This window comes from Mucor mucedo, assembly GCF_025094135.1.
Source record: "Mucor mucedo strain NRRL 3635 chromosome Unknown EV154scaffold_8, whole genome shotgun sequence".
In the NCBI taxonomy this organism is placed as follows: Eukaryota; Fungi; Mucoromycota; class Mucoromycetes; order Mucorales; family Mucoraceae; genus Mucor; species Mucor mucedo.
The window spans coordinates 102,229-121,552 of record NW_026252292.1 but is presented as its reverse complement, the minus strand read 5'-3'; the positions used below and the strand labels follow the sequence as shown (position 1 = coordinate 121,552).

Here is a 19,324-nt window from a genome sequence, read left to right as displayed (position 1 = left end):
TCATCCATCTTTTATCCATCTTTCTTCCATCTTGTCTATACCAACTCATATTGTTTTAAATAAAAGAAATGAGCAGCCAGTACACGCGTGATCAAGCAATTTGCATGGCCTTCTACGTGGTTTACACTGATGAAAATGTGAAGATTGACAAAAAGAAAATTGAAGAATTAAAGTGTGATAACTGTATGCTTGCATAAATTGTCGGTTGTTTTGATGCTCCGGACTGTTTAGTGGGGACTGTTTATGTGGCTTTTTTTTCTCCCAAAAAAAAATTACACTCTCCCCTCAATTTTTTTCTTTTTTGAAGACACATAACCCTTATATCACCCAAATATGTCTACCTTATACAAAGCTGCTGAATTGGTCAAGACCAAATCCAATGACCGCAAGTCTAAGGATAAGAGAATCAACAAACAAAGAGTCATGATGCTTTCTTCTCGTGGTGTCACTTTCCGGTAATTATTAAAAAAAAGTTTTCGCAAGATCTGTCAAAACTAAAAAAAAAGTTTTCCCTTTTGTCTAGTTATCGTCATTTGCTCACTGATTTGGAGAGCTTGATGCCTCATTCCAAGAAGGATGCCAAACTTGATACAAAGAACAACCTTTATGTTTTAAACGAATTGGCCGATCTCAACAACTGTAACAATGCAGTATTTTTCGAAGTGAGAAAGAAGCAGGATTTATATGTTTGGATGGCAAAGACACCCAACGGACCTTCTGTCAAGTTCCATCTCCAAAATTTGCATACCATGGATGAATTGAAGATGACTGGTAACTGTTTGAAGGGCTCTAGACACATTTTGTCTTTTGATAAGACATTTGATTCTGCTCCTCATTGGAGTCTCTTAAAGGAATTACTGGGTCAAGTATTCAATGTGCCTAAGGGTTCTAGACGTTCAAAGCCTTTTGTTGATCATGTTTTATCTTTCTCTATTGTCGATAACAAGGTTTGGTTCAGAAATTACCAGGTAAAGAAGAAAAAAAAAACGATATGTCTTGTATCTTTAATATATACTAATCTTATCATCATTATAGATTGTCGAAAAGAATGTCTTAAACACACCTGGATTCAACCCTTTGGATAAAGAGGATATTTCTTTAGTCGAAATTGGTCCTCGTTTCTGTCTTACCCCCATCCGTATCTTTGAAGGTTCTTTCGGCGGTCCCACAGTATTCGAAAACCCTGAATTTGTTCATCCCAACTTTGTTCGTCAAGCTCTCCGTAAGGATAAGCTCCAAAAGTATAGTTTAAGACAAAAGGGCAACTTTGAACGTGAATCTAGATTAGCAGCTGCTGAGGAAAGCAGAGAGACCGAAGCAAGTGATAAGCGTGTCTTCAAGTAAATATTAAATAAATCATAATGCATTTTACATGGGCGTGTGTATAAAATATTGGGTCTTCATTTTGTGCGTGTTATAAGAGGATAAGTATGCAGATTACATAGAATAAATTTTGCATCTCAAATACATGAAAACATATCAGTTGCATGGAAGTGACATTTACATACATGTTGTTGATCCTATTTGAATAACCGATTGTGAAACACTAGAAAAACGCTTTTTTTCTTTTTATTTCAAACACAAAAGATGCGATTCACACACCGCGTTGAAAAGGAGATTCATTTCATCTCAAGCCAATCACTAACGAGCAAGTTTCACGATTAAAAATTTTCAACCCATTTAAAAAAAAACGAATCCAAAAATTTTTGTTAGCTTTTTTTTCTTTTAACTTTATAACATTTATCAATATGCCTTATACTCTTCTTGCCATCGAAAACCCCTTGTTGGATATCCAATGTAAGCCTACTCAAGAGCTTTTGGACAAGTATAACCTCAAGGCCAATGATGCTATCTTAGCTGATGAGTCTCACCAAGCCTTGTACAAGGAAATTGTTGATAACTATGAAGTTGCCTATGTTGCTGGTGGTGCTGCCCAAAACACTGCTCGTGGTGCTCAATACTTTTTACCCCCTAACTCTACCGTCTATATGGGTTGTGTCTCTGATGATAAGTTCGGTGATATCATGAAGGAATCTGCTAAGGCTGATGGTTTGACTACCAAATATGAAATCACCAAGGAGGCTCCTACTGGTACTTGTGCCGTTTTGATCACTGGTCACAACCGGTAAGTTTTATAATTTTGACGCGTATTCTGGAACAGAAATAGAATACACAAGTGATGATTAAGTTTTTACATGAGAGATTATCCAATTACGCTGGATCTTTTCAACTATATATGATCATATAACTACTTGCCCTCTCTGAATGTATATTGTATTTTCTGTTCTTGATAATGCCCTGAAAAAAAAAAGCAATTCATTTACTAACATTTACATAGTTCTCTTGTCGCCAACTTGGCTGCTGCTGAAAAGTTCAACGTCTCTTTTGTTCAAAAGCCCGAGAACTGGAAGATTGTCGAAGAAGCCAAGTACTACTACTTTGGTGGTTTCTGTATCACCCACGATGGTGGTTACAACTCTGCTCTCTTGGTCTCTAAGCATGCTGCTGAAAACAACAAGACTTTTGCTCTTAACTTGAGTGCTCCTTTCTTGTCTCAATTCTTCAAGGAACGTCTTGACTCTGTCATCAAGAACACCGATGTTCTTTTCGGTAACGAAGATGAGGCTCGTACTTATTCCAAGCAAGCTGGTTGGGAGACCGAGGATGTTGAGGAGATTGCCAAGAAGTTGTCTCAACTTGAAAAGGGTAACAGCAAGCCTCGTCTTGTTGTTATTACTCAAGGTGCCGAATCTACCGTCACTGCTGTCGGTAACGTCTCTCACGTTTACCCCGTCATCAAGGTCGATGAGTCCGAAATTGTCGATACCAACGGTGCCGGTGATGGTTTCTGTGGTGGTTTCATGGGTTTGTATGCTCAAGGTGTTGAGGATGCTGCTCGTTGTGTTCAAGCTGGTCATTACCTTGCCAACCTTGTCATCAAGCGTGTCGGTCCTACTTATCCTCCCATGGCTGAAAGAACCAACGTTCCTACCTTCTAAATTATTTAGTTTTTTTAAAAAAAGCTATGTAAGGTTCAACACCAAATTTTTGTTTACCCCCCTCCCTTCGAGAAAAAAAAAGTCATTTTTGCACACACCCTTTTATTCATTTTACCTAGAATGTCGCCCTTGTATCATAGTTTCAACACGTATTGTACTTAATAAATTATATGTTTTTTTTTTTACTTATTTCTGTGCTAAACTGCGTTGAGCTATACTAGTTTGCGGAGCGTCTGTTCATAATTAGTAGTCTGAAAATATCCAATTTACCAGTTCAAATCACTGTTAAATTGTGTGTTTATCTCTCGCTAAAGCAATTGCAATGCTTTGAGATGGATTTTCATTTTTAGCTGTAGACGCGATAGCTTTAATTTTATTTTCGACACTCATCTGTTTCAGATTTCAAAATTCGACATACGTTACTTTATCAACTTAGGTACGTGTGAAACCAATTATAAGTGCATATGTCGATAATCTCGTGGAAAAAAAAATGCTCTGAAAACTGAGTGAAACGTAATGATGTTGATTCGCGCACTTTTGTAGCAAATGATACTCAAATTCGAATTTTTATTTTTCAAAGTTAATTGGTTATGTCTCTTTCTTGCTCGAAAATAATTTCAATTGCGATGAACAAAAACTACTGTCATCATAACATGTTCCTAAGCTATTTAAAGAAATACACTAATTTGCTCCTTCGCATTTCTCGGCCTGCATATAAGGCTTTTGAATGTCTGTGCATGATTGCTTTTTTTGGCATAAAGTAATTTTCTAGAAAACAGTGCTAATCTCCACAAACACTGGAGTAGAAAATTTTAATACATGTCAGGTTCCAAGCATTTTACGAACTTTTACAGATCCATTCTTACTCAATTTAATAAATATGAGATTTGTGAGAATTACGTACCTTTATGACTTCATGACTAGACCAGTCCCAAATCAAAAGGATGAAATCATCTGGATACAGGATAAATTAGCGATTAGGTTTTTTTTTTGATATTTTCCATTGGCGTGATATTAATAAAATGTGCTCACTTTAATAAATCATTTTAATTGGAAAAGTCTGAACCTCAAATATGTTAAGTAATGCTGCTTATTGGTTCGGTCAGCTCTGGGGCCCGAAAGCGCCGAATGCCGAGTCTGAAGTATAAAAGTAAACCCTCTGCTGAATTGCTTTTGTTGTTTTATTTTGTTTCTTCCTTACATTTATTTTCTATACCTCTCTCAAAATGGATTACTTGGATACTCTTATTAGAAAAAATGCCCCTATTCATAAAGCTGTGGAGCTCATCCAAAAGTTTCCAGTAACACATAAATTGAGTGACATGTATAATCGTTCCTCAAGAAATGAACTCTGGTTAGTTGGTATCGCTACTTTTGTTACTTTATACAATATTTCCGCCTATATCAAAGAAAAGCGTCAAAAGCTTAACCTACCTCCCGCTGTACCCTTTGGATTACCTTTGTTTGGACATACTTTATATTTGATGTTTATGCCACAAAAATTCCTCGATTGGTGTAACAAAAATTATGGCGAAGTTTATAACCTCACACTCCAAGGACAAGTTGTTACTATTACAAGCGGAAAATCAGCTGAAGAAGCCTTTAAGACAAAGAATACTGTCTTATCTTTAGATCAAGGAACTGTTAGAGGTACCATAAATTGAGCAACTTAATTATTATTAAATATACTTACATACTCCATCATTAGATGTTCTTCATCTTGATTATGTCTTTAATGAGGAAACTATGGATATCGGAAACCACATTAATCCTTCTATTGCTAAATCTGTTATTCCAAGCTCGAAGATGTCTAGCTTTGTTCCTGATGTACAAGAAGGATTAAATAACGCGTGTAATGTATTGCTTGGAAAGAAAGTTAACACCCATCAAGACCCCAATCGATTCCTCCAAAGCTTTGTCGGTTACATGAGTGTTCCTGGTTTAGTCGGCCATGAGTTCGGTCTCAATAATGAAATTATTAATTCCTTCGCCAACTTTACTGGAGATGTCATTCAAAACGTTCCTCTGTTCATGTTCGTTCCCAAATTCTTGCACAAATTCGTCTTACCGTACGTTCAACAAGTTAGCAAACATGAAGATGTTATGCTGAAATATATTGCGCCTTTTGTTCGTGAACGCCGCGAAAAGATGAAGCTCCTTGAACAAGCTGGAGAGGAACATGATTACGTACAGAACTTTTTACAAGGGCTTATCGAATATGAGTTAATTGATGAAAACGGTGTCAAGTCCCAACTGTCTCCCGAGCAAATCTCTAGATCCATTTTGATGATCGCCTTTGCCTCTGTCCATACTACCTCTACGAATTTAAATCACGGTATCTTCTGGTTACTTGCTCGCCCTGATCTCAAAGCATTGTTAATGGAGGAAATCGACCGTGTTCTTCCCAATAATGCCCCCATCACCCATGATGCTTTAGGCCAAATGAAATTCTTAAACAACTTCACTCGTGAAATCCTTCGCCAAGGTGCTGATTATTTGTCTACCGGTAAAAAGGCCATGGTGGACTTTACCTTTGCTAATGGTTATCAAGTGCCTAAGGGTCGTGTTGTTGGATTTAACATGCGTCAAGTGAATTTTGGTGATAACAGTTCTAGATGTTCTCTGGAAGGAATGGATCCCAATATGTCTTTCAACAAACTCACTACTACACCTGCAAAGGATTTTATTTCATTTGGTGCTGGTAAACATATTTGTCCAGGTATGTAGTCTAAGCATATGTTGCGCACCAATCAACGACTAATCATTTCCATAATTTACAGGTCGATTCTTTGCTATTCAAGAAATCCAAATGTCGCTTATTTATCTTTTTAGAAACTATGATATCAACACTGCTAGTGGAAAGCCTCCTAAAGTATTAAATACTATTGCCGGTTATATGTCAACCACTTGCGAGGATGCCTTAGTATTCACACGTAAAGATTAACATTGTCCCGCCCTTGTAATAATAAAAATCACCCAAATGTAGCTTATCTATAATCCTTAATATTTTTTTATTGGGTATTAGTACAGACCCAGTCATCCAGATGTTTGTGGGCCGAAGCTACCAAGTCCTAGCAAATTCATAAGATTTTACCATACCACTAATAAACTTGTATTTTCCCCACTTATAAAATGAAAAATGCGTACCGGCTTGTAAAACACCAAGTTTAATAAAAATTACCAGTGAATCACAAGGTAGCTGTAACCCCTTTTTAGTTTCGTTGTGAAAAAAAAAAAAGTATAAACATGACGGTATAAATAAAAAATACGTAATGTCACACAGCCAACCGACAGAGTCGGGAGTAGAATGGCAATAAATGAAAAGGTGCGGCGTCTGCACTTTACGCTCTTTCAAGAAAAGCAATTAATTGTTTTCTTTTTAAGATGTTCGTTTATTATTGAATGAGCTTGGACGTTCTCTTTAAAGACAATGTTTGAAAATAACGAAGTTAATTGCTTGCCACATGGTGGATGAACTGATATTCCGGTATCGACTTTTTTGCGTAGGGGTAGGAAAAGTTTGTACGCATGTGATTGGTTGGTGAAGATCCACGAGCACTTTTAATTGTTACGCAAGCTTGTACAACATTCGATCTGAAGACGAGCTTTGGGTTGACTTGTCAACGCAGAAATTAGAAGATGCATCTTCCTGATTGAATCTCTACAATTAACTTTTTCCAAGCAAACTATAAATAATTGGCTCGTTCGGAGGCCGGAGCCCGCAAGGGCCGAAATACTGAGTTTTAAAAATATTTTACGGGGAGCACCACAGAAAAGTTTCTGTTCTTCCTTCCACCCTCCTTCCGAACTGTTATAAAAAGTAGGAGATCAGTTGCTTTTGCTTTTCTTACATTGAAACTTTTTTTTTTAAAAACAATGGATTACATTAACACAATTGCAACCAAAAATGCACCTATCCACAATGCTATTCAGATCATAAAGCAACTTCCAATCACTGAAAAATTGATCCACATGTATAAGCGTTCTTCAAAGAATGAGCTTTTGTTTATCGGTACAGCTACATTTATCACTTTGTATAATCTTTCGGCTTATCTCAAAGCGAAACGCCAAAAATTAAACTCGCCTCCTACTGTTCCTTACAGCCTTCCTTTGTTTGGTCACAATCTGTATATGATGTTTATGCCATCCAAGTTTCTTGATTGGTGTAATGAAAGATACGGAGAAATTTATAACCTCAACCTTCAAGGAAAAACAATGACAATTACAAATGGAAAAATGGGCGAAGAATTAATGAAAGCCAACGCCGAAGATTTATCTTTAGATCACGGAGTCGTAAGAGGTAAGTGACAGTTGTAATTATATATTTTCAAATCAGCATTTTTAATATGTTTCATTAGATGTTCTTCATCTCGACTATGCATTTGATGAGTCCATTCTTGCCATCGGCATGACCGTAAATCCTGCTGTTGCTAAAATGGCTCTTCCTAACTCAAAGATGCCTATGTATGTTGCCGGTATTCAATCTGGTCTCGAGAACGCTTGTCGTGCTTTACTCAACGAAAAAACAACCGTTGTACAAAACCCTAGCCCTTTTTTTCAAAACTATGTTGCTTATATGAGTGTTCCTGGGTTGATTGGCGATGAATTTGCTTTAAATATTGAAGTCATTGAATCGTTTGCTAGCTTCACTGGTGATATTATTCAAAATGTTCCTTTATTTATGGCTGTACCTAAGTTCTTGCACAAATATATCCTACCCTATGTCCAGTCTGCCAAAAAGCACGAGAGTGTGATGCTGAAACACGTTGCTCCTGTTGTTATTGAGCGCCGTGAAAAAATGAGACTTGCCGAAGAAGCTGGTAAAGAACATGGACTTGTCGAAAATTTCTTACAGGGCCTTGTTGAATTTGAACAGACGGACGAGAACGGTGTTAAAACGCATTGTTCTGCTGAACAACTTTCTAGGGCTGTTTTGTTGGTTGCTTTTGCATCAGTCCATACTACTTCGATGAACTTGAGTTTCAGTATTTACTGGTTACTTGCTCGCCCTGATCTTATGGAAAGATTAGTAGAAGAAATCGAGCGTATACTTCCTGGAGATACCCCTGTTTCTGCTACCGCTTTGGCTGAAATGAAATTTTTAAATAACTTCACTCGTGAGGTACTTCGACAAGGTGGTGACACTATTGCTAATGGTAAGAAAGCTATGCGCGATTTTACTTTCTCCAATGGATATCAAGTTCCCCAAGGTCGAATTGTTGCATCCTCTATCCGCCAGATGAATTTCGGTGATAATAGTACTAGAAATTCTGTCGAAGAAATGAACCCTGATATGTCTCTTAACAAAACAAGTACTACACCTGCAAGAGACTTTGTCTCATTTGGTGCTGGAAAACATTTGTGTCCGGGTAAGTAATACATTATATGCACTTTGTAAAGTCTAGTCTAACATCTGTCTATTCAGGTCGTTTCTTTGCCGTCCAAGAAATTCAAATGAGTCTTGTATACCTCATCAAGAATTACGATATTAAGACCGTTAGCGGAAAGCGTCCTCAACCTATTACCCATATTGCTGGATATATGGTAACCAATTCTGAAGAGCCTTTGGTCTTTACACGTAAAAATTAAAAAATCGGCATCATTCATTCATTTACATATAATAAAAATAAACAAACACTTAACATTTCACTTCTATTACCACTTTGGTGAAGGGAATCACCTGATTAAATATATGGCTTATTATAGTATAAGTAAAAAAAAAATATCGTTTGACAGCCAAATTTTGAGATTGTGGAAACTAACACAATGTAATTCAAATGTATGCTTCCAAGCGAAAGCTCGGTATTCTCCAGAAATAATCATATATAATTGATTACGCACGGGTTGCAAAGTGAGATAAATTATCAATAATTTGACAACGTAAAATGTCGCCTTTGAGCGTAAAGGATTGCAAATGAGTCGCAGAAAGCATGTGTATTTTTACCGCGTTACATGACCACTACGATAGTCACATTTTGGGTACAACCGAAACAGTTGATGTTGGGGTAGAATAATATCGCTTAATGTTTAGCAAGTAGCTCAGCACCAACATCTGCACAACTGGGGAAGGCAGCTTAGAGTTTTACGGACAAGTAAATGTCACTCTGTTATACGTTCAAGTAGGGAAGTAAAAAGACAAATTCTAAACGATGTTTCAGTAAAGTTGCATTGCACAGACCCCAAAGTATAATTTAATAAAACCATGAGCTTGGATAAGGTGCAACCTATCACAAAACCAAAGAAAAATAATAAAATTACACCAATTTCCAAAAAAAAAAATATCATTTAATCATTTTGAGAGTTTTAAAAAATCTTTAAATGTGAGACCATTAAGCTCTCAATTATAAAAATAGAAACGTTAAATGATTAAACCAGCAAAGATAATAAGACCGGCTTTATTTGGCTATAAAAGATAAAATAAAAAACGGCATACTTACGTACTTGGACTAAAGTCAGGTATGATCATTCATCAAAACAAATGTGACACACACAGACATTAATATGACAATGACAACATGATCAGTCTGTCACGTATATAAATCAAATATACCTTCGAGTGTTTCTATCGACCAATTACAATGATGTATTTACTTTTAAAAGAAGTTTCTGTATCGATGATTTTTTGTAGTAGAGATAAACTTGATCGATAAGCGATGTAGGTCAAGTTAGACAAGAGGGTGTTTGAACTGTTTATTTAGAAGGGGTTTGTTTTTAGTAAGCGCCTTAATTTGTAAATTGTTGTTGCACGTATTTAAATTTTGAAGGTACAGAAGAAGAAGAAGGATAAAATAAGTTGATTAAAGGAAACAATAGAGCCTCGATAAATTTCAGTCGATCAATGAGGATCATTAGAAGATATAGGATTGATATGTGTATTGATGATAACCACAGTAACATAGGAGGATATAGTTTCCTTTTTCTGTCATTGCTGCAAATATACCTAATTTTTTATTATTATTGGAAGTAGTATATAAAATTATTTGGAGACAGATGAACTCCAGGTCATACAGCAACTAAATGATACGCTCGTAAAAAGGTGGAATATTTATCCGATCTGAAGTCCCAAAATCACATTTATTATGGAGTCACTTATTGGATAGGGAGAACATATCACCGTTTTTCTGAGTGTCAAATGTAATTGATTGGTTGTATAAAAGAGCAATGCATTTTTTTTAAAAAATTTTCTGACTGTATTTCCCATTTCTTACATTTTTCTAAACTATGGATTACTTAAATACTCTTACCACTCATAATACACACATTCACAATGCTGTTGATCTTGTCAGAAAGTTTCCGGTCACCCAGAAGTTGACGGATATGTACAAACGATCCTCAAAGAATGAGCTCTTGTTCATTGGTGCTGCTACATACATTGCTTTGTATAATTTCTCTGCATACATCAAGGAAAAACGTCAAAAATTAAATAATCCTCCTGCTGTTCCATATGGTCTCCCTATTTTTGGTCACAGTTTGTACTTGATTTTCTTCCCTGGAAAATTCATGGATTGGTGTAACGAAAAATATGGAGAAATGTACAACCTCAATCTCAGAGGTAAGACTGTTACTGTCGTAGGTGGAAAATCTGGTGAAGAATCAATGAAATCCGACGCCACCGAATTGTCGTTGTCAGATGCTATTGTTAGAGGTATATTTTATATCTGAATTATTTCGCATGTAATGACATCATTTATTTACTTTTTTATTCTTAAAGACGTTCTTCATCTTGATTACGTATTCGATGAAAATGTTTTGGGCCATAGTTTGACAACCGTCCCTGAAGTTGTGAAGATTGCAGTTACAAACTCAAAGATGCCCATGTATGTTCCTGGTATCAAGTCTGGCTTAAAAAATGCATGTGATGCATTGTTGAAAGAGAAAACTACAGTTGTTCAAGGTCCTAGTAGATTCTTCCAGAATTTCGTTGCTTACATGACCGTTCCTGCTTTCGTTGGTGATGAATTTGCCTTGAATGTGGATGTTATTGAATCCTTTGCTTTTTTCACTGGAGACATTATCAAAAATGTTGGCACATTTATGATGATTCCCAAGCCGTTGCACAAGTTTGTCTTACCTTATGTTCAATCTGCTAAAAAGCATCACGACTGCATGTTGAAGTACATCGCACCAGCTGTTCGTGAGCGTCGTGCAAAGATGCAAGCTGCCGAAGAAGCCGGCGAGGAGCACGGTCTTGTCAATGATTTTTTGCAAGGTATTATTGAATACATTCATATAGATGAGAATGGCGTCGAATCGAATATCTCTGCTGAAGATATTGCTCATATTGTATTGTTGGTTGCTTTTGCATCCGTACACACTACTTCAATGAACACAAGTTTCTGTATTTACTGGTTACTTGCTCGTCCTGATTTGATGGCCAGTTTGAAAGAAGAAATGGAGCGTGTTGTTCCCGGAGATTCGCCCGTCACAGCTGAAGCTTTAGCACAAATGCATTTCTTAAATAATTTCATCCGTGAATCTATTCGTCAAGGCGTTGATAAATTATCCAAGGGCAGAAAAGCTGTGAAAGACTATACTTTTGCCAACGGATACCAGGTGCCCAAGGGACGTCTTGTTTCAGTCGCTTCTCGTCAAATGAACTTTGGCGGCAACTTCGTCAGAAACACGATTGATGGTATGGACCCTGAAATGTCTAAAAATAAGCCCGTTACTACACCTGGAAGAGATTTTGTTTCATTTGGTGCCGGAAAACATTTGTGTCCAGGTACAGTTAAATAATTGACATACATATTAATACAATTATAATTAACAAGTTCTCTTAAATTAGGTCGCTTCTTCGCTGTTCAAGAAATTCAAATGACACTTATTTATCTTCTCAGAAATTACGACATTACAACTGTTAGTGGGAAACCTCCTAAACCAGTTTACAGCCTTGCTGGCTATATGTCCACCAATAGTGAAGAGCCTTTGATCTTTACTCGTAAAAATTAATAGACCTAATCCCTCATTCTAGCACATATCATTAACATTATCTAAAGTAACCACTACTCAATAAAACTGTAATATTTTTTAGTCCAACATTTGTTATTACAAGAGGTACTTAAGGGAATTAAACCTTAAAGAAGATCCATCCTGTCACCAAATCAGATTGCTATTCCGATTCATCTAAACACCGCTATCATAAAATTTTATGCCATGATACTTCGAATTTCGTAAATTAAGTAAAAAAGCATAAACCAAACAATAAGAGTATCCCGAAAAGAAAAAGGATAGAACTGAAAAGAAGAACATCATGCCATAATAAAAGAAGGAAACAAAACTAGACCGTTTTTGTTTTGGGTACAAATACAATTATGGTGACACTCTAGACCCCGTTTAGTCGACGTTGTCACATATTTCTTTTTATCGTCACCTTCCTTTTCTCCAGGCTGCTTTCTTTTTGAAAGAGATAAAACTGCAACTAATGGAAGAATTTTATGATTACTCCCAGCATGACTACTGTCTTGTGTTCGGTAAGTATCGTCAACACCTGGTATTAAATATGATTATTCAACTGTAAACTAGGATTTGATGAAGAGCAAGTGTACATCGATGATTTTTACAATGGGAGCAGAGATAACTTTGACTCATATCGACACAAGTAAGCGCTTATTATATGTATAAGATTTAAAAATGTAAACTGTAAACATTCGAAATAATTAATCCGATTTAAATTCAACTAGAGCACAAAGGGCATCAACATTGTACAATATAAACAGCAAATCAATTTGGGAATGGGGGAACAAAGATTATGAAAAAGTCCGGTTACAGGAAGATAATCAGGAAGTTTTTTATGTGCACAACGCTTTTACAAAGCTTAATGATATCTATTTAAAGAAAAAGCAAACTCCCTGTATGTCAGATGTACATGACGATTTGATATTATACGCAGTTGAAGTGTTTTTAGTGCGACTCATATATAATTACAAATGCAAGAGAAATAATGTAAACGCATCGCATTTACCCTTTCATTTTGCGTTTCTTCTTCCAACAAATTGGGATGATGGGATAAGAGAAGAATTGATACGACCTATATTTATCAATGCCGGGTTTATCACCAAGGAAGATGACAGCGGAAGATTACTATTTTTTACACAACTTGAATCAATATTTCGTTATCTTCAGCAGCCTCAACTATCGTCTTCTCAAAAAATGGTTACAAAAATAGAGAATGGCAAGCAGTACATCATGTTTGGCTTGAAATTTACAGAAAATAGGCTACTGGCTAAACTTGATTTATTTTCGGCTCATTACCCTCCCATGATAGCAATACATAGCAATTATGTTCCGAGGTCGTTACAATGCATCCAATTTACTATTGCACTTAACTCTAGGCTAGAAAGCGGCATAGAGGAATGTTTAAAAAAACTAGGTTTCAATACTCAAGCAATTAAAGTTAAAGCAATGTTACACTATCTGGTAAACGGGTACAAAAATCAACAGGTTCATAAATACATCTTGTAATACTCTCCCACATGCCTTCTAACATCTCTACTGTTATTTACCGGCAGTATATTTCATCTGCTCATCTTCGAAGATCTGAACATAGCAATGATACTGAAAAAATTCGATTGCATCGTCCTTTTGAACAATTACTGTGTGTTGATGAATGGGATCTGACTGAAGATGAAATCAGTAGCATACACTCGATAACAATGGAAGAGATTCATGCAAATTCTTTACAATTAACGGAAGCCTTGTTAAAACAAGCTATGTACCGGCTTTTTACATTTACCGACGGAAAAGCACGTACAGCTATCCTCACGTTATTTGATAAACAGTATCTTTCAAAAGGCGAATACTTTGATACGAATTACAGTGTATCTGTCTCAAGGATGTTGTTTGCTCAATTAGAAGTATTTTTGAAAGAATGCGGGGAAAAAGAATTCAATTACAACTTGACAAATTTTGGGATAGTCACTATGTATCGCAGTGTAGAAATGACATGGTACGATATACTCAAAGGGAACAATTTACTGATAAAAGATCAGATACAGATTTCGAATACATACAGACCTCCATCAATTATACCTGGTAATAAGCTATATCACTCCAAAATTTCTTCAACGACATTATTTACGCACTCGCAAGCAAGTTACTTCATCAACGTTGGTAATGTTATTACAAGATTTTCCCCAAAAATAGGCTTGGATATCGAATAATAAATGCTAACTATTAACTCAGCAATCCAAGCAGAGAAAGTTGATTCTGTATTTTCGTTTGTGGGAAACAACAATTATGTTGAAAAAACGACGGGTTATAGAGAATGGCAAGTAATTTGAAGAAGGTCGCAATACCATAAACTAATGTTTGTACGTTTTGTTTCAATTATTAGCAATATATGGCCTTTAAACCATTTTTTTGTCCATACGAATCTATACCGACGCCCATTGCTTAAGATTACGAGCAGGTACTTATAAGCTTCTGGCATAATTCTTTTAGCTGTACGTATTAAATTATAGTTTACAGACTACAGCTTTTTATGGACAATAACTTTGGTCAGATTTTAGACATATTTGAAAAAGCCAAGCATCATCATCGGATTGAGCGCGAGAGATATACCGATGCTATTAAAATAACTGGCAACAAGATAAAGAAATATCTTACTGCTTGTGAAATTGACAGCTTCTTTATAAAGAAGTCCAGCAAACATGCAACTGAAAAAAACGTAATGATCCATGAAAGCAGTTACGCTAGTCTTTTTTTGATGATGTATTTTGGCTATCTCAACAAATTGGTGACAAGTCAGCTCTATGGAAGTTTTGGAAATCATTGGCAGGATAATAAAACTGGATGCGTTATTTCAGTGGAGAAGGCGTTAATGAATAATTTGCTAGGCTCAAAAGATAGATTCCAAGAATTATTATGTGGTAATGGTTTACTAAAAGAAGCAGGAGAAACTAGAAAAGTTAGAATCATCACTCAAGGAGAAGGAATACTACCTTCAATTCAAGAAAAACTTGGTTTGTCTCTACCTCTCAAGTCTTACTTTATCTTGGCTCAGCTACATTCAACTTATATACAGCTTACTTTACATCGAGTTGTAAAGATTGCATCTGTCGAAGAGAAGGCATCGTCTATTATTATTCTTGATAAAGTAGTGCCAATCAAAGATGCCTACAATTTTATATGTCAAAATGTATGGAGTCACATCAATTTGCACAATGAACTTAATTACTGCTCATTGCACACTGATGATCAAAACTTGGCTCACGAATTACTGACATTAAAAAATTATATGCGTGTTCAAGGAGAATTAAAATCATATATTTCTGAAATGGTAAGTGAGAAAGTATTCCGTAATGATAGTTTTATCAAAATTGATTCCTTTTGTTTAGTTCACATGCAAAAGCACTATTTTAAATGCGGAACAGAAGAAAGAGATAAGGATCAGTGATACATGTGACTGCAGTGTTTATTTAACTCAACGTTATATTCTTGATATCGGCCTAAAACCTATAATTCAAAACATCACATCAATTATAGTATCATCAATAGAAAGTACGAATTTGTTCGGAAACTACGCCACCAGATTTTTATTCATTTCAGGAAATATATTTTCGATCGCACTCAGTTCACCAATATACACACATTATATACTATCAATTCAAAAGGAGCTGGATACTGATATCATTTTGAAACAGATACATATACAAGGATTTATGATGAGACATACTTTCTTTCAGCTGATACAACCGACGTTGCAAGTAAAGCCCTTTATGTATGACGGATTTTTTGTCGGAAATCTTCATCAAGTCTCAAGAGATACTTATGGAATTTTCATCAATGACTTTTATAAAAGCGATACCAGTTACTCGAGTAAAGATATTCATCCTTTCTTGTCTTGCACAAATCATAAAGACAGTGCATCATCAAACATCATACGAGGTAAGAATTCAGCTATTGTTATTCTTCAGAAGGGACAACCTGTTCCTAGTACAGGAATGACCATGCAACTCCAAATAATGGGATATAGACACAGTGAAAAGATGGAAGGTAACAAATACACATTACAATTAGGTAAAATAACTCTGTTCTATCCAGTTAGTTGTAAGTAAGAAGTTTACTGATAAAAAAAAAATCAGTTTTATTAGACCTAGTGAAGTTAGATCACTCAGCAGACACAATGGAAGATGGGATTATTTCTTTGGACAAACTACCTTATAATATGATTGCTTCGTTTGCATTTAGTCGTCAGAGTGTTACAGCTTTTCCTATTCGCTTAGAGATAATGCAAAACAACCACAACTCTTCAATTCAATTTTTCTTAAGAATGACAGGTAGCCATAATGACTATCAAAACAAAAGGAAGTGTATTGTCATGGAAGAACAATTGACGGTAGCTTATTTGTAACACTGATCACTAGATTATGAAATGAATCAAAAGCTGTTCCATATCAAAACAATGTAACATGACTCCTACCCTTTTTATAATGTATGTAGAATTTGACAATTGTTACACGTATTGTTAAATTTAACATTTAGACCGATTCGTATAGTTTGTGACAAAAAGAGGTCATGCCTCTTGTACTCCCGGTTTAATCATGTCATATCACAGTTGTTGGCTGCGCACAGAAGGTTTATAATAAGCACTATTTATATCTACCTATTCCTTGATCTAATTTTTTTGCCCACAGATTACAGTTTTATTTACATTGATGAAGTTAGACAATTAAATAATAAACCTTTTTTATCAGTTCAGACATATTCAATCTTAATTGGCAGCAACATACTTCCTTTAGAAACATACAGTAAGAGGGCGGGGAGATCATATGTAAAGATAACACTACCCGGGCGTATATATATAATTTGTGGTCGCACAAACATTGTGATATCACAAAAGATTTTTTTTCTTTCTTCATTTCTTCATTTCATGACGTTTGAAAATTGCTTAAAAAAGTCTCTTCAAGGGCTTCAGGAAGGGGCGACCTTTGAGGTGTACGACATTCGCTCTAATTTGTACCAGTGCCCCAAACCATTAATCAAACAACATGAAGGAGAAACATTTTGTCGACATTGCTTGATCCTTGTCTCAACAGAAAAGAAGGGTTTTTTGTGTGGATTAGAGAGTTACGAGTACGTATTGAAAAAGGATGGAGAAAAAGATCAGCACATTGTGTATATTTCCAAAGTCGACACAACAAGTCCGTTTCGCGGTTTGACAGGTCGTATTGTTCAATCGTATATTTCAAGTTTACCAGCTGGTAGTTCTATATATGTATTTGCTCGCGCACAACCACAATATCTTTTTGCAGAATCAGCTGACAACCAAGCCAAGGCAGTCTTAAGTGATCGTGATCTCGTATCATGGTGGCTTCATGTTTTAAACAAGGTGCCAGAGAAAAGTTCTGGTTGGTGGTCTGTTCCGGGGTTGGATGATGAATCAAGTGCTTTGATTGAGATTGGAGCTAGAAAGCGAAGCTGGAAGGCTTCCGATCACATCAATTGGAAATATGGCACATCATATGATCCGCATTCCAAAGCGGATTTAGTGATACCTAGATTTGAGGATGATGCAAAATCTCGTTTATTAAAAAGCAGCGTGACCGAGGAAAACTTATCCGTCAAGGACTTTTGGAATCTATTAGCGTTTGGAGAAGAGTGCGGGTCTGGTAAGATTGCAGGATTCTTTCAATTAGAAAAAGAGGATGATGGTACAACCTCAAGAGACAACACACCCGATTTGAAAAATAAAGATTTTACACTCTTTTGGAATAAATTCATGTCACTTGACTTTTCAAATGATGAAGCAATTACAAAATCAACAAATATCGCCAAAAGCGATATCAATGAAATATTTCCAAATTTAAAACCAATTCAGATCACTGTGAACACAAAGACGAAAGATGATACAAACATTATCAACGCCGAAAAAAGGCCTGCAATTAATATGCTATCAGGAAGTTTTATAAAGCGAAAGAAGATTTAACTGGTCTAAAAAAAAAAATGATTTACTCGTTAAAACAAGGCCAATGACAGGAATGTTTATATATTAAAAAAAGATTAAAATAAAAATTAGAATTCATAACCTGTTTTTCTCTCTTTTATCATCAAAAAAATGTCTGATTTTCCTCCCCCATCGGCAATTAATAATTCATCAAAAAACAAAAAGAAGAACAAGAAGAAAAATAAGAAACAGTCTGAATCTTCAACTACTCCAGCCGTTGTTACTCCACCTGCCGTCACTACGCCAAATGACATAAGTTATGCTGCCGTAGCTGCTTTGCCAGCTGATAATGAATCGGCTGATACTTCCTTAGAAGACGCTTCTATCCAAACACAAGGATATGCATCTGATGTAACAGATCCACTGGATACGCCTCAGAGTGGTACAGAAAATCCATCAGCTGTTAAAAAAGTACAGCCAGCCACCACCACTGATGGTGTAATTCCTCCTGTAAGAGCTCCTTCCTCTTCACAGGTTGCCGCCTCTGAGCCTACTCAATTATCTGAATCTATTCAATATGCTATTAAGTCCGTGATTGCTACTCAATCTATTAATATACAAGGTATCATCCAAGAAATCACCAAGAAAATTCAAGCAGGTGAATACAACTCAAAACCAGCTCCAAAGCCTGTAGCCAAGACTTCATCCGCTTCTCCATCTAAACCATTGACTTTATCGGAACCTGCTAAACAATGTATCAAATCTGCTATTGCATCAAGATCTATGGACATGTATGCTATCACTGATAAAATAGCCAAAAAGATTGAAGCAGGCGATTACAAAACTCAAAACAAGAAAGAAGAACAGCATAAGCAAGTTCAGAAAGAGGAGCCAATCAAAGATATCAACAAGGAATCTCAAAAACAACAACCTCCTGTCCCCAAGAAAGACCAGCCTCCTGTTCCCCAAAAGGATTATGTCAAAAAGGATCAATCTGATAATAACGCAAGTCATCCTCTGTCAGATATAAATGCAGGTGCGGCGATTTCCGCAGTTGCGTCTGCTGTAGCGGGAACTGCCGCTACGATCACTGACAAACTTGGTTCCACAAGTAGTAATACTTCAATGAAATTAAGCGACAATGTTCAACAATGCATTGACTCTGTTGTTAAGTCGCCTGCTATTGATCTTGATAGTATTGTCAAGAAACCCGAAACCGACAATATTAAACGTCCGGAACCTGCTGTCGGAGAGACAATCATGCCGTCCGTTGTAAAGAAAGCGGATATTGCACCTGAAATTACGCCACCCACCAAGCAAGTGGATCAACATAAACCAGCACCTGATGTTCCTAAAAAGAAGAAGAAGAACGATTGCATAATTTTATAAAGTGCCTCATTTTTTTTTTCAATAAATAATTAATTAAGCTACAATTGATATG

General features: G+C 36.1%; 8 protein-coding genes across 8 annotated transcripts; all 8 read left to right on the top strand.

Moving 5' to 3' along the window:
* The first annotated feature begins 283 nt into the window (after positions 1–283).
* EV154DRAFT_435840 (Brix domain-containing protein) lies at positions 284–1,390 on the top strand. The gene is made up of 3 exons (XM_051596803.1): positions 284–455; positions 524–968; positions 1,036–1,390. Exons 1-3 carry the CDS (start codon positions 334–336, stop codon positions 1,342–1,344), a joined length of 876 nt encoding a protein of 291 aa, XP_051462253.1. The 5' UTR covers positions 284–333; the 3' UTR covers positions 1,345–1,390.
* A 333-nt stretch (positions 1,391–1,723) lies between these two features.
* EV154DRAFT_493918 (Ribokinase-like protein) lies at positions 1,724–3,184 on the top strand. The gene is made up of 2 exons (XM_051599847.1): positions 1,724–2,125; positions 2,339–3,184. The coding sequence occupies exons 1-2, from the start codon at positions 1,749–1,751 to the stop codon at positions 2,997–2,999; spliced, it is 1,038 nt and encodes a 345-aa protein (XP_051462252.1). The 5' UTR covers positions 1,724–1,748; the 3' UTR covers positions 3,000–3,184.
* An 881-nt stretch (positions 3,185–4,065) lies between these two features.
* On the top strand, positions 4,066–6,122 carry EV154DRAFT_296693 (cytochrome P450). Its single transcript, XM_051594832.1, has 3 exons — positions 4,066–4,649; positions 4,708–5,718; positions 5,780–6,122. The coding sequence occupies exons 1-3, from the start codon at positions 4,226–4,228 to the stop codon at positions 5,941–5,943; spliced, it is 1,599 nt and encodes a 532-aa protein (XP_051462251.1). The 5' UTR covers positions 4,066–4,225; the 3' UTR covers positions 5,944–6,122.
* Positions 6,123–6,824: 702 nt separating this feature from the next.
* Positions 6,825–8,588, top strand: EV154DRAFT_593085 (cytochrome P450; the record flags this gene model as incomplete). The annotated part of the gene is made up of 3 exons (XM_051606940.1): positions 6,825–7,299; positions 7,358–8,368; positions 8,425–8,588. The coding sequence occupies exons 1-3, from the start codon at positions 6,876–6,878 to the stop codon at positions 8,586–8,588; spliced, it is 1,599 nt and encodes a 532-aa protein (XP_051462250.1). The 5' UTR covers positions 6,825–6,875.
* A 1,520-nt stretch (positions 8,589–10,108) lies between these two features.
* EV154DRAFT_493908 (cytochrome P450) lies at positions 10,109–12,243 on the top strand. Its single transcript, XM_051599846.1, has 4 exons — positions 10,109–10,644; positions 10,711–11,721; positions 11,785–12,014; positions 12,073–12,243. Exons 1-3 carry the CDS (start codon positions 10,221–10,223, stop codon positions 11,946–11,948), a joined length of 1,599 nt encoding a protein of 532 aa, XP_051462249.1. The 5' UTR covers positions 10,109–10,220; the 3' UTR covers positions 11,949–12,014; positions 12,073–12,243.
* Positions 12,244–14,089: 1,846 nt separating this feature from the next.
* Positions 14,090–16,577, top strand: EV154DRAFT_493902 (uncharacterized protein). The gene is made up of 7 exons (XM_051599845.1): positions 14,090–14,108; positions 14,193–14,265; positions 14,332–14,406; positions 14,466–15,276; positions 15,335–16,016; positions 16,082–16,431; positions 16,496–16,577. Exons 4-6 carry the CDS (start codon positions 14,479–14,481, stop codon positions 16,348–16,350), a joined length of 1,749 nt encoding a protein of 582 aa, XP_051462248.1. The 5' UTR covers positions 14,090–14,108; positions 14,193–14,265; positions 14,332–14,406; positions 14,466–14,478; the 3' UTR covers positions 16,351–16,431; positions 16,496–16,577.
* A 292-nt stretch (positions 16,578–16,869) lies between these two features.
* Positions 16,870–17,925, top strand: EV154DRAFT_535908 (H3 K56 histone acetylation protein RTT109; the record flags this gene model as incomplete). The annotated part of the gene is made up of 1 exon (XM_051604101.1): positions 16,870–17,925. The coding sequence occupies one exon, from the start codon at positions 16,870–16,872 to the stop codon at positions 17,923–17,925; it is 1,056 nt and encodes a 351-aa protein (XP_051462247.1).
* A 129-nt stretch (positions 17,926–18,054) lies between these two features.
* EV154DRAFT_558889 (uncharacterized protein) lies at positions 18,055–19,272 on the top strand (the record flags this gene model as incomplete). The annotated part of the gene is made up of 1 exon (XM_051605513.1): positions 18,055–19,272. One exon carries the CDS (start codon positions 18,055–18,057, stop codon positions 19,270–19,272), a length of 1,218 nt encoding a protein of 405 aa, XP_051462246.1.
* Between the last annotated feature and the right edge of the window lie 52 nt (positions 19,273–19,324).

Coding starts and splice junctions, on each gene's coding strand:
- EV154DRAFT_435840 (XM_051596803.1), top strand. CDS start 334: ATGTCTACCTTATACAAAGCTGCTGAATTGGTCAAGACCAAATCCAAT. Junction 456..523: donor TCTCGTGGTGTCACTTTCCG/GTAATTATTAAA, acceptor CCTTTTGTCTAG/TTATCGTCATTTGCTCACTG. Junction 969..1,035: donor TTTGGTTCAGAAATTACCAG/GTAAAGAAGAAA, acceptor TCATCATTATAG/ATTGTCGAAAAGAATGTCTT.
- EV154DRAFT_493918 (XM_051599847.1), top strand. CDS start 1,749: ATGCCTTATACTCTTCTTGCCATCGAAAACCCCTTGTTGGATATCCAA. Junction 2,126..2,338: donor TTGATCACTGGTCACAACCG/GTAAGTTTTATA, acceptor ACATTTACATAG/TTCTCTTGTCGCCAACTTGG.
- EV154DRAFT_296693 (XM_051594832.1), top strand. CDS start 4,226: ATGGATTACTTGGATACTCTTATTAGAAAAAATGCCCCTATTCATAAA. Junction 4,650..4,707: donor AGATCAAGGAACTGTTAGAG/GTACCATAAATT, acceptor CTCCATCATTAG/ATGTTCTTCATCTTGATTAT. Junction 5,719..5,779: donor TGGTAAACATATTTGTCCAG/GTATGTAGTCTA, acceptor CATAATTTACAG/GTCGATTCTTTGCTATTCAA.
- EV154DRAFT_493908 (XM_051599846.1), top strand. CDS start 10,221: ATGGATTACTTAAATACTCTTACCACTCATAATACACACATTCACAAT. Junction 10,645..10,710: donor GTCAGATGCTATTGTTAGAG/GTATATTTTATA, acceptor TTATTCTTAAAG/ACGTTCTTCATCTTGATTAC. Junction 11,722..11,784: donor CGGAAAACATTTGTGTCCAG/GTACAGTTAAAT, acceptor CTCTTAAATTAG/GTCGCTTCTTCGCTGTTCAA.
- EV154DRAFT_493902 (XM_051599845.1), top strand. CDS start 14,479: ATGGACAATAACTTTGGTCAGATTTTAGACATATTTGAAAAAGCCAAG. Junction 15,277..15,334: donor AATCATATATTTCTGAAATG/GTAAGTGAGAAA, acceptor CCTTTTGTTTAG/TTCACATGCAAAAGCACTAT. Junction 16,017..16,081: donor CAAATACACATTACAATTAG/GTAAAATAACTC, acceptor AAAAAAAATCAG/TTTTATTAGACCTAGTGAAG.